General features: G+C 45.3%; 1 protein-coding gene across 1 annotated transcript in view; it reads left to right on the top strand.

The window, feature by feature from the left end:
• LOC135818341 (uncharacterized) overlaps positions 1-17,376 on the top strand; it is a 24,597-nt gene extending 7,221 nt beyond the window's left edge. The window contains exons 6-9 of the mRNA XM_065331701.1: positions 3,875-4,177; positions 10,586-10,870; positions 15,635-15,961; positions 16,951-17,376. Coding sequence (XP_065187773.1) covers positions 3,875-4,177; positions 10,586-10,870; positions 15,635-15,961; positions 16,951-16,967 — 932 coding nt within the window. The 3' untranslated portion in view covers positions 16,968-17,376. The remainder of the gene's footprint in view (positions 1-3,874; positions 4,178-10,585; positions 10,871-15,634; positions 15,962-16,950) is intronic.
• Positions 17,377-17,934: the final 558 nt, after the last annotated feature.

Here is a 17,934-nt window from a genome sequence, read left to right on the forward strand (position 1 = left end):
TGTAAGGTGTAAGGTGTAAGGTAATGTGCGCGCTTGGAACAGGCTTAGCTCGGGTATGGTTGGCCCGGTAGGGGGGCTTCATACTTGGGCACAAAAGCAAAGCGGTCTTACAAGGCGTTGGACAAGGATTTCGGTCTGGGCATATCATGTGTCTTCCGATCTGCAAAGATCTCGTGGCAAGTTTATCCACGTGGATAATCCAAAGAGACCTTTTAGAACCTCTTGATCTTTCAGAATAAAAGTTTAACATATTTCCAAGTAAGCTGCACTTTAAACACCCACAAAAAACACAAATGGCCATGCAGCTTATTTATTTATTTATTTATTTATTTATTTCTGCACCTCGTGGCATGTCGAGACAGCCAATTGAATTGAGGAGAGGGTGAGACCAACCAGCTTAGAATATGATGGTGAAATTATCGGTGCTAACATAGGCTACATGTCTGTGTTTCGTGAAGACATAGGTGAAAAGAAAAGATATGCTATAGCCAATACAGACTGCAGCTACATCCTGTCATTTGGAAAAACACACCTCAAAATAATACCATACTTGCCGGAGTATAAGCCTCGCCTAGGTTTTTCGTCACGAAACGTAGACATCTAATTTTTTTCTTACTGTTGCACCGATGAATAAGACGAGAGTTAACATATTTTGGATTGGTTTTGACACCTGGCTTCTCTTCACATAATATGGTGTTGGTCCCACGTGTCTTCGACAAAGCGTTCTCTAGATATTTCCGTTTGAAAAACTGAGTTTCGGGGGCTGCGCCATGACGTCATGCGGCCGCGCCACACCCGCGCCACACCCTCCGCAATGTCATAGCGTGCAGCTAGGTCAAAAGGAGTGCGTGAAAGCAATAGTGTCAATGCTATTTCAAATGATTTGGCGACCGATAGTAGGTGGTGCAAGCGACCTCAGAGACGTAACTCCATGTGAGAGTGAGGATGCAGCCATGGCTGATCTTCATGACTTCGGTCTGGGGCCGAGAACCTCGATATTCAGCTGAAGAAATGGCCGCGCGGGCCGGTCAAGAGTGAGCGCTGCTGCTTTTCCGACTGATGAAGAAGCAGCAGCTATTGCAGAGGAGACAGATATACCGTAAAGTCCGTTGCAAACACCCACTTCGCTGCAAACGCCCACCCCAGCGGGTCCATACTATTTTCGTCTTTTCAGGTCAATATAGTCATAGAAAACTGGCATGAAGGTCGAATGCGTACGAGAACGACTTTAATGCCTACAAACTGGCTATGTCTTACCAAGAGGCTCTGCGAAAGCGATTGTCATTATCTTGCTGCAAAGAAAAAAACTTCGGTCGAGATTTCCTTTTATATGATGAATGAGTTGTCTTTGTTATTAGTTCGTTCTTCATGAAGTAATGCCGTAGAATCCATCTGGTTTTCAAATCATGAAATTTCTGCAGTGCCACGATGTCGCGCTTTCAGAATGGAACGGTGATTGTTCTGACGAATCCTCATTCAACGACTTGACCGGTCGCAGTATTGCAGTTGCAAGTCGAACAGGGGGGATGTCACAGAAGCTACACCTACAAAGTCGCTGCTAACTTGTTGAAAACTCTGAAGTGCTCGAGAAAAACCCTTGCCATTGCGCTTTGCGTGATTTGGAAATGATGACATGAAACACCGTCAGAAGTGCATTTTGGTTCCTGCAATAGTCTGTTCTTCGCTACCTTGTTATTCCGAAGTAACTCCCGTTCGGATTTGCGAAATTTAGCAACCAACATCATAAAATCACTAGGAGCTAGCTCGAAACTAGTGCCCAACATCATTTTGAAACCCGGAAAAAGGACATAGTTTACCGTAGCAAAGCACTCCTCGCACTACGGTGTGAGCTGCACTTTCATACAGTAGGGGTGAAAGTGCATGGGGTCAGTGAGGGAGAGAGGGAGAGTGAGAGAGAGAGAGAGCGGGGAGGGTTGGGGAGCAAGAGAGGAGGAGAAAACTAAATATAGTATAATTATATAATGCGTAAGGGGTGCACATTCAGATCCAGAGAAAAGGATAAGCAGGGCACGAGGCGTATGGCAATATGCAGCAGTGTGTAGGCAGATGTGCATACATATTACAGAGTGTCAGTGGCCCAGTGCCATTGCTGAGCACGGAGGTGCCGGAATACAGACACTTTGAAACTTTGCAGCCGTTTCCGGTCAGGTGGCTGGCTGAGGACGGCGGGTGGTAGTGTAGCAGGATAGCAGTGCGCATACTCGCACTGCCTTGTCTCTTCTTCTCCTTGTGAGACAATGAACGAATGATAACTACTTACATAACAAGCTTTGAGTGCTGAGAGTATACGAGTATACGAGTTATACGAGTTAAAGTAGGGCATTCCATACAGTGACAGCACAGGCGGGGAAGGCTCTATGGCAATTTTCCCGGCTGTTGACAGGTAGCCCTGTCTCAAGCTGGTAGTTATGCATGTCGAGCATACTCATTCTTCCAAGTTGCTTCACGTTATGATCTCGCATTTGACAGTCCTATTTGAATATTGTGGCCAGCTGTCTTTGATGGTACGGTACGGGACAGGTACGGGATAGCGCCAGGCATGCCGATGGCACAAACAAACAAACACGAAATTAAGGCTGCGTTTACACGGAGACAAAACGAAACGAAACGGAACGAAACGGAACGAAAACGGGCTGGCCTCGAATCGTTTTCAAACCGTTTACACGAGAACGGCAAATCGTTTTGAACTGTTCACACGAAAACGGAAAACGGGCGATCAGGCTGGAGTTAGCACGTGCTGACTTGGCGCAAGGGCGGGAAGTAACACGTTAGTTGGAGTTGGTACGTGCTGGTGGTCGCAAAGGTCAGGTATTTCCCGTGAAATACAGTCCCGCGCGGAATGGTTTCCATGACCGCGCTCCGTTTCCAATCGTTTTCACTGTTTTCACCGTTTACACGAGAACGAAAACGTTTTGAAAACGTTTTGAAAACGTTTCAAAACACTTTGAAGTGCGTTTCCATTTCGTTCCGTTTAGGTATCGTTTTCGGGCGTTGTCGTGTAAACGATAGTAGTAAACGCAATGATTTCGTTCCGTTTAGGTCCTACTTCGTTGTCGTGTAAACGCAAATCGTTTTTAATCGTTGTCGTGTAAACGCAGCCTAAAGCTGTGTGGACCCTGGCGAGCGCGAGACGTTACTGAAGTAACGTCTTTTGCATAGCCACGGGAGTAAACCTCAGTCGCTGTCTGGAGCTGTTGAGTGTAGTTTGTGTGTGGAGCGTAGTGTTTTGACGTTGGACAAATCCAAACGTTACAGATTGGTTGTGAGGAGTAGAACTTAGACCAAGCCAGCTATACTGCTTGCCCTTGGGCTGTGCTGGGCTTGTCGTGAGGCCACACGTCTATCCAGCCGCCGCTCATGATGGCTTCTGGGTTCAGCCACTGTTTGCATTGATGCGACAAAAGCCACTTCCCCTTCCCCTCCCCAACACACACACATCCAGCCTTGCGAATTGGGTTTGGTGGATAAGAGAGCGAAAGAGAAATAGAAAGACTGGCTGAATGTGTGCGTGTGTGTATGTGTGTGTGTGTGTGTGTAAATGGAAAAAATGAAAATTAGGATTCACTGGCCAGAAAAGGTCACTTCAATCAGCTGTGTGGTGGATACCAGGCTAAAATTAGCGGCGGTCAATCCATCAGCCTTGCAAGCTGTTGAGTAATGTTCTCCCAGCACAAATTGCTATGTCTAACATAGCTGTTCACTATCATCGTTTCCGGGATGGGCAGGTCTGAGGTCTGAAGGTGTGTGTGTGTGTGTCTGAGGTCTGAAGGTGTGTGTGTGTGTGTGTGTGTGTGTGTGTGTGTGTGTGTGTGTGTGTGTGTGTGTGTGTGTTTATTGCTTTTCTTCCCATTAGATTTTTACTCAGACGATAGGCATAACGATGGGATTCCAAATTGTCCAATTGGTGGATATATGGTCCTACCGCGGTCCACCTGTAATGTTCGCACAAAGCTGGTGTCATTACAGGAAGCCAGGACCGCCTGTCATGCCATGGGAGCAACAATTGCACCATTAAGGGCGAGCAATTGTGCCACTGCATTTGGTTATCAGTACCTGCAGGAAACTGCTGGTTACAATTTGAATTACCTATGGCGCAAGGCTGGCTATACAGCCTACTTGGGAAAAGATCAAAAAGAAGGGCAGGTAGCATGCTACGGTAAGGGATTTTTTCTGGTTTTAAAATGCAGTGTGAACTCACTTGACAAAACAATACTCAAATATGTTGTAGTACGTTATTTTGTGCACGTCATGTGTACATTGTGTGTACGTGGTGTTGCATGCGCATGTTGCTGTGGTGTGAAAAGCAGTCTTCGTCTTGAGTTCATCATGTCCAGTTGTGTTTCCGTAGTCGTCTTGCAATAAACAGTCTTTCTAAATGTAGTTATCGTCGTCCATTGTATAAGTGTGGAGATGACACGGGGCTAGGAGCAGGTGAAGAAAAGGCAGTTACAACATTGGTGTCAGCGATGGTGGAAATTTGTCGTATACGTAAACTTCTGGATTCGTCCTGCGTGGCCTTCGCTCCCAGTTTCCAATGTCATCTCGAGTCTTCCTCATAGTTTCGTCCGTCGTCATCGTCCTTTATCAATCATCTCTCCCGTCTCTCGTCGGTCGTCGTCATTGAGTGGTCCCGGACACGACGTAAAACTGTGCCCAGCATAACACCAGAAAAACCTGAAGGTGAAGACGTGAGCAGCCGCGGCTCCTTGAGATGGCGGACCACGTGACAGACGGCGTGATGACTTGAGATCGTCAGGCGAAATAGTACGTCATAGTACATTTGAGACCGGCGGGAAGAAGATGACGACGTTCACTAATTTAGTATCTGTGCACACGAATGTGCTGTGTGTGTGACTATGTGTGTCAGCTATGACATCAAACCCTGTGGTTCCATGCCTAGCATGTAGGTCAGAACCATCCTGCAAAGTATGAATGATGTAGGTTGAACGATCGCGCCTCGAACCATACTTTTTGAAATTCTCTTCATAGTACATCTTCCACCATTGAAATTTCGAATTTCTTGCTGAGAGGGGTGGCTTGCAACCTCGATATGACTTGTTCCAGGCATGCTTTGGAGCCAAGCCCTGTTGAAGTAGTCGCGGGGATTTGCCCTGCAACTGCTACAACAAAAAATGATTAGATCTGAGAAAGGGTGAGACCGCGAATCTCGGTTGAATATTGAGTATTTCAAGCCTTTTTAGACGACGATGGAGATCTTTTCGGAGATGGATGTCGCGGCAAAGGACATGGTTTCCGACTTCTGGCATCTTGTGAAGCCAGAGATCTTTTGTCCAGTCAGGCCGGCAGCCTAGCCGTCGTTAAGCTTGTGCTTGGATCTCGTTCTGCTCGATGTGGTAGGTCATGAACAATTTTGATATCGCACAAATTGAACTCTGCATCGTGCGTACGGTATTCTATAATCAGAAAATCGCAAAGTGTCTCTCTGTGGCCGTTCTATGCCATTAGATACTCCAATCAGGCTCTTACGTCCTCTGCCTTCTTGATTGAATGTCCATTTCGTTTGAACAACGAACACAACAATCGAGGACGGCTTTGCAATGAAAAATACAGCTATACTGGAGCTGAAAAAAAAGAAGAACAAGCGTGCTCAGGATGAGATTCGAGTACACGTGTACTCTCCCAGCAGGTTCTGTGGATGTCGCTCATAGATGCGTAATTTCGCGTGATGTGGCGGACGATATGATTGATGGCGTGAGGAGTTTCGTTGGTGAGAGGGTACGTGTGTCGTTTTGAACGTGATGAGTATGTGAGTTTTGCATTTTCTGTTCTCCAAACATTTTGTTTCTTATTATTTGCTCTCCTCGAGGGTAAAGAGGCACCCGCACAGCTCGTGTGTTCTGTTCGTTTTTTGATTTGCTCTTCTATGAGGATAACTAGAGGCCCCCACAGAGCCAGTAGATTTTGTTCCTTTTGTTATTCTTATGATTCGTGCTCTCACATTTTAGAATTTTTGCGTGGTTTGAGGTGGTGTATTGAGTGAAGTAGCTTAGAGTTTTTGAGGTTATCAGTTCCCACATGTATGACAGCGATCGTGGCATTTTTCTGGGTGGGCAGACAGATTTTTATAATCTGCGGTGCAGGCAGAAGTATTTTATTTCAGGGGGTGACTGGTGTGGTACGATTGAATGATTGGTGTGATCTTTTCCTCTTTTTCCTCTGTTTTATTATTAGAATCAAGGACGATTCTTCTCCTGGGAGGGAGTTATGTTGTAGTACGTTATTTTGTGTACGTGGTGTTGGTGCATGCGCGTGTTGCTGTGGTGTGAAAAGCAGTCTTCGTCTTGAGTTCGTCATGTCTAGTTGTGTTTCCGCAGTCGTCTTGTAATAAACAGTCTTCTAAATGTAGTTATCGTCGTCCAATTGTCTGAGTGTGGAGATATCACGGGGCTGGGAGCAGGTGGAGGTAAGCTAGTTACAACAAATACATGTAGTCATCTTCCGGCCGAGTTGTCAGCGGGTTTCGAAATACTGCAAGACTGGAGAGTTCGACAAATTTAACATGTGGGACAGTTGTCAATTTTTCCCAGTTAAATCGCCGTCAGCTAAGGTCACTCATCGGTGTGAAATGGCCACAAATAATACCGAATGATGCTCTCTATGCCAGATGCGAAGCTGAACCCTTGAGTGTCATGGTCAAGAGATCACACTGGAGGCTGTTTGGCCACATCCTGCGGATGGCAGATGAATCCCCAGCTGTTATGGCTATGTTCGCGTACTTCGCCAATCAGCAACAGGAATGCTGGAGGGGTAGACCACGGACGACCCTGCCGCAGGCATTGGTGGGAAATCTGCGCCAAGCCAATGCCGGATTGCTCGGGAACCTAGACGCTCTGCAGAGCCTACGAGCCATTGCCCATGACCGACCCGCATGGCGAGATCTATGTATGAAGATCTGTGCATCGTGATATTCCGACAGATCCTGAAACAGTCAAACTCAGGAAATAGCACTATTATTATCACTCAGGCTGCAATATTCAATGACATATACCGTATTATCTCTAATATAAGCACGGTCCTTTATTTTTTCAATGTAACTCCGCCCCATGCCATTAATGGAGACGTTCCTTTATTGGAGACTGTTCCATTATTATTTCAACCTCATTTCAGAGGCATGTTGCCATGCCAAATTCATCTCAGACACACACATTTCAGGGTTTTTTCGCCGGTACAGATAATGAATTTACACAGTGTGCTTATAATGGAGACTGAGCACTTTATTTTTTGAATGCTTCCCCAAGGTGTTCTTTTATTAGAGACGTGCTATTATTGGAGACTGTGCTTATATTAGATATAATACGGTAGACATATTCATAAATGACATATCTTCAATACCCATGAGCTACATTGTATATGATAATTATATGGCCCGATATCTGAGACTTTCGACCTTCGGGGCTACGCGGTTTTTTTGAGAAAACACTAAAAACAAATTTGTTCGCAAAAAAATCGATTCCGTCAAAGCAAAGTGCAGAGACGACAATGGCGGAAGAAAATTGAAGGCGATTCTTGTGTCAGTTGGTTATTGGGCTCACGGAGCACAGCAGCCGCGATCCCATTGACGGTGATGCATCGTTCTTTGTGGATATCCTGTCAAGCGGCGACAGCGCTTCTAGTTCTGAGAGCGCATGTCAGGCGAATCGATCGCAAGTGACACGCGGTACTTACCTGTCGGGGCCGACGATGATGAGGACTTGGCCTGGATGAGTATGATCAAGGCCAACCACAGTCTGCCTCAGCGATAGCTGCTACAGCTCCAGGCAAGGACAACCAGGTGGATTCCTGAGGGTACGCCGCTTGCAAGGTCGCTGGGCGCCCTTGCGCGAGTGGCAGAACTGTTTCCTGAGTGTCACGCCAGACCTGCTAAAACAGCACGAAATGATGCGAGTTTTCTTTGCGACGATGATCCTAAAATGTTTGGGATGGCAGGCTCGATACTCGAGCTAATAATGGCGAATCAGACCATCACGGAGCACATGAGGCTGGGCAATCTCGAGTAACATTCTGTTACTTTTGAGTTGGTGGTGTGAAACGCTTGTCAGGCTGGTTTACTGATGTTTGGAAATGGTCAGTCTCCACAAAGTGCAACAAGGCGAATCTGGACGCATTTGCTCTGTTTGACTCCTTCACAATGAGTATGTGAATGCTGTCACATGTATCATGGTGTTCCGTCAAAATCTGTTGCAGACTATCCTGTCAAGCATGTCCATCACCAGAAGAACAGATCAATCACCTCTCCTTCTAATGCTGCTATTGCTGCTGTTGCAACTACACAACCTCAATAAAGTCACGGAATGCTGGAAATGAAGTACCTGAACAGTCAAAACACTTTACTATATTAGTTGGCTATTGATATCACATGGAAACAATTTTTGGTGGCTCCAAACACACTGGTCTTTCAAAATTGTAAAAAAAGAACAATTCATTAACATGACTCCTGACTGTAGAATGCATTTCTACATGGTCAATATTGGTCTGATGGCCGTGTAACGAAGTCACAGTACTCTACAAAGGCAAGACATCAATTTGCAATAAAAAAATCAATTTCACCAAAACAGCCCCGAAGGTCGATTTTCTCAGATATTGGGCCATATCATTATATCATCGTTCTAGCTCAATTTCTTTCCCCTGTCATAGTCCTGTTTATCATGTTCAGGATAAGCGAAGTTGTGGATCATGCTTGCATGGTTGACTCCAACGCGTACATGCAACTGAGTAATAATAATAATAAATAGTGGGCACAAAGTTTACCTACCCTTCCACAATACACCTGTATTTTGTATTTCTCTAGCACAGAGGAGAGGATGAATAGCGTACGAGTAATAGGCTTTCCCCAAATCTGCCGGCCGAAAAATTCGCCAAAAACGAGACATATCCGGGAAAAAAATTGCTAAGCTTTTCGCCGATTTTGGAGGGTTCTTGGAGGGTTCCGAAAATCTACAAAATATTGTTGCAATATGCGTTTAGGAAGGAATGATGTTGCTGCGAGCATGACCACTCGAGCTCTCTACTTCAGTAATTGTAGTGCTAGTGCGTTGAGGTCGTGTGACTCGTGTCCTTTCACCTCCTCTCAGACAAACATTAGCCATTAGGCCTTGGAAAAATATAAAGTTGATTCTCAGGTCATGAGCCTGTGAAAATCGGTGCGAGCGAGCGATTTTTATTGTATTTCCCACAATTTTTTTATTTCCAAAGACAGGGTCACACATATGTACATGGTCACATGTTATATTCAGGCCAGGGAGTAGGAAAATGCCGGCATTTTATTACTCCCTGATTCATGCCTTTCGCATTGACCATTTTCATGCGAGCATATGCATGCATAGAATTTAAAAAAAATCGTCGATGCGCTGCCAAAAATCGGTGCGCACGTACTTGAGAATAAAAAGAATTTTTACCATGGCCTAAGGAAGATCATGACTAGTGAAATGCCCAAATCCTCCGGCCGAAAAATTCGCTGATTTTGGAGGATGCCTTTGAGAATTGACGAAAATCTACCAAATCTTCCATTATCTCACCAATTTTGAAGCATATTTTGGTCCTTTTTGACTCAAGATTAGGGAGGGCCCCAAATATGCTCAACAATTTCGCATATTATGCTTTTCACATATTGGCCACTTGCTTCAAAATATACTTCGAAATCACCCAAAAGCAGAAAAATATGCTCGAGATATGCTCGAAATATGCTCGAAATATGAACTGATATCAGTGATAATTATGCGAATTCTTTGCTCCTTGTAGCAAGATATGCTACATTTGGTACAATATGCTACATTTGCTACTTTATGCGACCTTAAGTCGCGGATCTTCTCTTCTCGGGTCAAAATTTCACCCCGTGTTTGGATGAGCATTTTTCCTTCCGGGCTAAGTTTGGAAGTGTTCCCTGACCGAGCGTGCCGTGGTAAGTTTCCTTGTCTATTCCCGCAATCTGCCCTATAATTATGCGAATTCTTCGCTCCTTGTAGCAAAATATGCTACATTTGGTACAATATGCTAGATTTGCTACTTTATGCGTGCGACCTTGCGAAAATATAGATATCAAATCTAGCATAATAATATTATTGTACCAAATGTGGCATATTTTGCTGCAAGGTGCAAAGAATTCGCATAATTATCACTGATATCAGTTCTGGTGATCAAGCATATTTCGAGCATATTTTTGCTTTTGTGTGATTTCGAAGCATATTTTGAAGCAAGTGGCCAATATACAAAAAGCATGATATGCGAAATTTTTGAGCATATTTGGGCCCTCCCTACCAATATGCCAACAATTCTCTTAGCCGATTTTTCAATATTATTCCAATTTTGCAGCCAATTTGTGAACCATCAGCTGATTTTGCAGCCGAGTGAAGAGCCCAATAGGCGAAACAACGGGCCAATTTGGGGAAAGCCTAACGAGTAACGTTTCTCGAGATACAAAACGAGGACATCAAATTGATTCCCGGAACAAGAAAATCGGGACGGCGCCAATTCACCGATTTCCCCAAACCCAACTTACAGACATGATTATCTCTTTATAATGCTGCTTCTTTGCTTCTGCACACAGCACAACTAGCTGGTACAATCAACATTTCAGGTATTGCTTATCATATTGTCGTGCACCCAAAACCAGTAGCTACTTTGGATGAGGCTTCCAAAACATGCCGCTTTGGAGCTCACCTCTATTCCAGTGTCCACAACAACACGGGTGTCAGCAGTTTCCTGCTGAATGTGTCTCGCATTGTGGATATCGAACCTACATACTGGTTTAACAGCACCAAGCATTCAATGATTGATCTAGGACCAAACTCCTCCGTTGCAACCAAGGCACCACACCTTGCGGCATGTTTCTGTGAGTGCCACTATTCTAGCCCTTTAACCTTTGATGATGACTATGTCTAATAATTATTATGATGTGTGGCATACTAGGCTAGTAACCGTTACTTGTACTGTGTTGGTTGCTTTGTGCAGCAAGTTACAGCTAAAAATCAGCTGAAAATCAGCTGTACTCCAGGTGCGGGGCTCTTTGAAGCGTGCTTGTTTACCAAGCAAAACTTACACTGTATCAGGTTGCAACACAGGATAACAATGTGGGGGGGGGGTAGGAAACAAACAGTGATTAATCCCATGTTGCACTATTGCATTGTCACACAAAATGCAAAGTACGAGCCCCTTGAGCGCAAGTAATGATCTATTTGTGGCAGCATTTCGTTGCTGTCATCATGAAAGCCTTCGAATGGCCAATGAAATGAAAATTGAACTTGCCAGTGGTCACTGGACATTCACTTGTTCTGTCAGAGGAAAGCTTCACGAAGATCGTGCTGTGTACGTGATGTGATAAGGCGCGCATGCGCGCCTGGGCTCGTGGCTGGTTTTGCATGCTTGCTGTGCTGGACTAGGTCCGAGAATGTAGGCTCTCTTCAAGTTCCTGGTCTTTCTGTTCCTTGATTATTACGATAACTGTACGAACCTGAGTAATGCTGTGTGTGGGCCCTTAGGGCCAGACATAACAATTTATCTTCATGAAGTTAGTAGCCTCAGGGAGATAGTAGAGAGGTTCCGCATAACGTAATAGGGAGGTTTAGTTCCCACGTAACGGAAACGCGTACGTGGGTGATCCACGTAAAGTGGATGAAGGGCACCCACGTTGCAATGTTGTGTTTAGTCACACGGAACAAACAAAAGCATAAAGCGAAAGGCCCAAACCTGGTCAAAGACGAAGCTACCCGGGCCTAAGAAGCTCATCAAATATTTTGATTTCGTGCTTCGGAAACTTCTTCAGCTGAGCACCCTCACAGCTTGCACAATGCGCTCCATTCTAATTTTCACCCACGTTCTGGCGGAACGTGGGTGAGCCTCCATACACGGCATGTCGTGAATCAGAAAACGTCTGTACGTGGGTCACTGAGTATCACGTGGTACACCCACGTAAAGTACCCACGGATTACGTGGGACTAAACCTCCCTAATTACGTTAGTAAAAACCGTAGTCGATCTACGGAAAGTCTTACGTAAACTGCATGCCGATCTGGGTTCCGCCATACGGAGTTTTCAAATCACGTAGCTGCCCTTGGCAACTCCGAACGTGGCAGTGTACGACCAGATCGACCTAGGGAGAGAGTCATAAATTTGTACCCCAATCCACTTACGGACCAGCTACGTTATCAGAGCCCTATCTACGTACTCTACGTAGACAACTTTCCGTAAGTGGAGTGCAAACTCGCGAATTCACGGGTTTTTCCCGCCCACTAACGTAAAGTTGCTCAACTTTACGTAGTGCGGAACCTCTCTAGTATCTTCATGAAGTTAGTACCCTCGGGGAGATACAGGAGCAGGAATAGGGCCTTTGTAAATAGCTGCTTTTCTCTGCCAGTATGGTAATGATATTGTTGGCTCTTTTACCTTTAGGTTTTTTTCCTTTCTTCTTTTGTGTTCCAATGGATTCACTAGTATTTGAATTGATTTTAAAGTTTACTGAATTCATTATGAGAGTTTGTTGAATGATTTGTGCAATTTATTTTGCCTGTACAAGAGGACCCTCAGGGAGTTACGTGTAGTACCTTCACACAGATATGTTAGTACTGTTGTTACGTGTAGTACCTTCACACAGATATGTTAATACTGTTGTTACGTGTAGTACCTTCACACAGATATGTTAATACTGTTGTTACGTGTAGTACCTTCACACAGATATGTTAGTACTGTTGAGTACGAAGAAGGGTCTTACCTTCCAAGACACAACCAACAACGGGAACAGGTAGTTGGCAAGACATTTATTATAGGAGACGAAGACAAGGACGAACCGGAAACGACTACATGGTGGAAGAGAGCGAGACAGATCGAGTGAGGGCGGCAAGATAAAGGGCCTGGGTAGCTATGGCAAATATGGGTGCGCAAGTAGCTACCCAGGCCAACAGAACAAAAGATGACAAAAGGAGACAAAAGGTGAGTACGACATAGTATGGGGTTCATGCAGGCCAGCTTGGAAAAGGTTGTAGAACGTACGGGAGGAGGTACCTAACAGTACCTTCACGGAGATAAGTGTAATGTCTTCCCAGAGATAGTAGCTGCACAGGATGGGCAATGCAATCATTGAATGGAGTAAGGAACTGGCTCAATGACAACTCTACCTGCATGAACAATGACGAATCAATGCAGCAGTTTTATTGACAATAGGGGCGTAGGAACTGGTTATGAAATATGAAACTATAACTACCTCACAGTGATGTGGGTAAATAGATCCGTCGCAGCGAGGCCCAGGGTAGCCTTCTCTAGCTTATGTTGACCGTCGCAGCGAGGCCCAGGGTAGCCTTCTCTAGCTAATGTTGACCGTCGCGTGAGGCCCAGGGTAGCCTTCTCTAGCTAATGTTGACCGTCGCAGTGAGGCCCAGGGTAGCCTTCTCTAGCTAATGTTGACCGTCGCAGTGAGGCCCAGGGTAGCCTTCTCTAGCTAATGTTGACCGTCGCAGTGAGGCCCAGGGTAGCCTTCTCTAGCTAATGTCGACCGTCGCAGTGAGGCCCAATGTAGCCTTCTCTAGCTAATGTTGACTGTCGCAGTGAGGCCCAGGGTAGCCACAATGTACTCATGCACACACACTCACAAGCAGGGTTGAGGGTTGTCATGACTTGTTTTCGAATAAAGATTTGAAAAGAATATGCTCAATGCAGGTCTATAGTCAATTTCGCTAATATTGACTGCGGATATAACGACAATTCATGAGTAACGACAGAATTTCCATGCCCAGAACAAAGTCCCGCCTACCTGTATGCATATAATAAGACTTCGTATAAGGACACTTCGCAAATAAGGACACTTTTCTGATGCCCCACCGAGTGTCGTTATACGCAAAGTTGACTGTATATGATACTGGCGTGGACATGAAAATGCGGACGAATTCCCGGGGCCGGCGCCGTCAGTGCGTACAGAACGTTGCATGCAATGCGCATGTTGATCACAGTGCACATGTGCTAACCCCGGCTGCATGGCCAGCGCCCTGGGGCCGCTTGACCGCCAACCGGGTTTCCATGTCCACGACAGTAGTATGTGATGGTAGACTGGTTCCAAGAAAGCAAATGACAATAGCTGCGCAATGTCATCACATTGGAACGTCAGCGATTCACACTGCCTACCAGGGGCAGGTGCAGAAAATAGTTGCCCGCCAAGGGCTAGCCTGCTGCTGTTCACTGCAGACCGACGACACGAACCGCCACTGAGGCCAACAGCCAGCCCCCCCCCCCCCCCCCTCCCTCACCCAAGGGCTAAGCTGTCACTTTGAAGAAAAAACCCGGCCAAGAGTTCAAAATTCGGCTGCAAATTCCGGGGGGGGGGGGAGGGGGTTTCTGCGGCATTTTCTGCAGTAAAATCAAAAATCTGTGGCACTTTCTGCAAATTGTTCACCTTCCTTGTAGACGATATGACAACTTGTTGCTTTAAGGAGTACTTTTCACACTATCCTTTGCAGTCACAAACCGTGAATGAGAGTGAAGAATCTTGGAGAGACCTGCACTCACCTACACTGGCAAGAGCAATGTGCTCAAACAGATCGCAAAGTAGTTTTTCTGCTGCTTTCTAAGTAGGAATTTTACTGATCTACCTTAAAATTCAGATTCCGCAGGCAAAAGTGTGGATTCCGTGATTTCCGTGGATGATGGGAACTTCTGTGAAATTTGCAGCGGCCGCAGAATTGCATTTTTCCAAGGGGACAGGCTTTGTAATCCTGCCCACCACGGGCGCACAAATGGCAACCTGCCAGCTGAGGGCGCATGAACGGCCGCCGAGGCCAACGACTTATCCATCAAGGGCTAAAGCATACAGCCCTACCGAGGGCGCATGAAAACCACACAGCCAAACAGAAGTTGTCTTTATTATACCTATTGATCACACTGAACTCAAAATCTCAATTTCTCATCTCGGCCGATTGTCGCGCTTTACATCCAAACTCTTCATATGGATATGAGTAAGTGTCCGCCACTGAAACTAGATACTAAATGCAGTCAGAAAGTGAAATAACTACGCGCAGAACTGACAGAGTATTGAGAGAAAGAGGGGGGTGTGTGCAAAAACAAACGAGTACAAGGCAGTCGTACAGTAACAAAGAATGTCGACTTTTACTGGATGGTGATGATACCAGTACTTGACTAAGCAGTCTAACTACAATTTGAAGCAGCAAAGTAGCACAACCAAGTTAGGTCCAGTTGCCTTTTCCGTTTTTAACAATGTGTAACTTCTGTTGCAGTTTGCTGTTGATCGTCTTGGTCTGACAATTGTTATATTGCATGGTTGGTTGTTGTGGGTTGCGTTGTTGGTGTTGGTGTTGGTGTTTTAGCTGGTCATACATCGGTAAGGCAGTTTGGTAATTGTAGTTTTAGTGCTTTTGTGAGTGTTTTGAGTGGCCTGATGCGGGTATGCTTCACTGCCGCAGACCCGAGCTCGCGTGATAGCAGTGTTGATTGTGTGTATGTGTGTGTGTATATGCGTGTGTGTGTGTATGCGTGCGTGCATGTGTGTATGTGTGTGTGTGTGTGTGTGAGTGTGTGTGAGTGTGTGTGTGTGTGAGTGTGTAAACCCATGTGTGTGCATATGTGTGCATGTGTGTTCATTTGCTTCATCACTACAGTACCTTTAACACATATCTGTAATTCCTACAAAGCCACCCTTCAGACCGACCGGAACGGTATTGTTTTAACTGCGAGCTGGACAGAAGCAAACAAGATGTGCAGAGATCAGGGTAGCTTTTTGCTTAAAGATAATGAAATGAAAGGTGACCATTGCGTGGCATCGACCCTTTACAGATTCGCAGCATATGCTCACTATGGTTCGTACGGAATGTGGACTAACACGGAGGGTTTTGTCGGAAGGTATAACAACGTGGATAATATAATGCATATCCGCGACGAATTTAATACGCTTCACTACCGTCCGCATCGCTCGGTTGTATGCTTTGGTGAGTATTATCATTTCACCTTGTACATGTATACAGCATGATTGAATCATTTTAGACGTTCAGACGTAATTACGTTAGCATAAAGCGTAATCGATGTATGGATTGTTTTACGTTACACTGCCTGCGAAGCCATGTTCCGCCATACATAGTTTTGAATCACGCACATGTAGTTGCCCTTGGCAACTCCCAACTTGACTGTGTATGACCTAGGGAGAGAGTCATAGGGAGAGAGTCATAAATGTACAACCCAATCGACTCACGAAGCGCCTCGTTAGAAGAGCGCCATGTACATACTCTGCACTCCACTTGTGGCTGCCGGATGACACCGCCAGCCGTTTCGGACTTTTTACCGTAGATGTTGACGTGTACGGGAGTCAGAGAACTAGGCCATTATCACACAACGTTCTCTGACTCCCGTACACGTGTATAGCATCACACGATGATTGTTACCACGTATAGTTCATAACGGCTCGTCAGGTGTGCAGTTAGAACTCCGGATTGTGCGCCAAGAAAATTATGTTAAATTTAGAACGTGGAAAATGGCTTTCCTTCCATCCCCTCTTTGGAATTACCACCAATATCCATGAACCTTCCAAGTTGGAGTTCAAAATCCGGTTTAGTTTGTGAACAGAGAAAGGTAGCTTTCAATTAAAAGAGATCAATAATTCATGGGACAGATTTCATATCAATTTTTCACGTCACTGAGCCTGGGCCACAAATTTCTTTGGCCTACTTATCAAGCTTTAGTGGCTGATTCGGGTTAATTACCCGCAAAACCTTTGGATTGAGCAGGAAGTGTTGCTTTCAGGCAGGTTTGCGGAGTGGACAGTTGGAAGTGCTTGTGGTGTGCTTGGCACTCAGCAGTCACTCCAATGTCAGTCTGACAGCATGTTTGTTTGTTTATTTATTTTGTTTGTTTGCTTGTTGTTGTTGCTTGTTCGTTTGTTTATTTATTTTGTTTGTTTGTTTGTTTGTTTCTGTTGTGTTAGAGTCTGTCCAGAATTGAATATTCTGCGAAAGATGCTCTGCTGAATTTGTGAAGCCGCGGGTCTGTCCAGAGATTGAAGATTCTGTTTCTGAAATTCATATTGTGCATCCATCTAGTGTTTGTACGGTTCTGACTGCGTTACTGCTGACATAATTATCTTCCAGAATACCTCAATACAACTAAGTGAACACAATCTGGATCAACGATCAGACTTCAATACCTGCAAACCATTGCCATTTTTGTATTTCTATATTATTACTTAGGGACTCCCCGGAGGCTTCTCCGCGGCCTATTGAGGGGGTTTCAAAATGCATGAACCAAGTGCCAAGGTTTAATCTTGCTTGTTTTTTGAAGACAGTGAGGTTTTCCTCGAGGCTGGAGTATTTTGGAATGTTTATCTACTTTGATGTATGCAATATTCACTGGTTTGGTGTATGCCTACATATGTTTGGCATTCTCTTAACCCTTTGGAGTCCGTAACTTTTTTGCTTCCGCAGAATTTGTGACAGTCACGAAAATGCGCACTCCATTTCCAACATAACTTTGGTTCTACTTCACCGATTTTGAAGATCTTGGGCTTGTTGGAAAGCTCTTGATGAGAGACATACAATGAGCCCAAACTCGCAAAGAGCACTATTCATTGTCCGCCACAACGCGCCCCAAACGCGAGTCCAGCTCCAGATCAGAGACGAAATCGGTCTCCTGTAGCCATTTCACTGAATCTAGCTCGGAACTGTTCAATTTTTTTCAATTAGAAGCTTACCTTGCCGTGACTTCGCGCCGCGCCGGTCCTGGCATATGCCGCCTGTCATGAAGCTGGGAAAATCCCTTTTTTTCACGCACTGCTGACTCGCAGCACGCAGCGCAGAAAATTCGAAATGTTTGATCGCTCGCCGCTCACTCAAACTTCATCGGAGAGACTTCGGACCTGTTCGAGGCGATAGCTGAGAGTTTTCTCTACCATCTAGACCCTTCGATTGTTGAA

Source organism: Sycon ciliatum, chromosome 5, assembly GCF_964019385.1.
Source record: "Sycon ciliatum chromosome 5, ocSycCili1.1, whole genome shotgun sequence".
Taxonomy (NCBI): domain Eukaryota; kingdom Metazoa; phylum Porifera; class Calcarea; order Leucosolenida; family Sycettidae; genus Sycon; species Sycon ciliatum.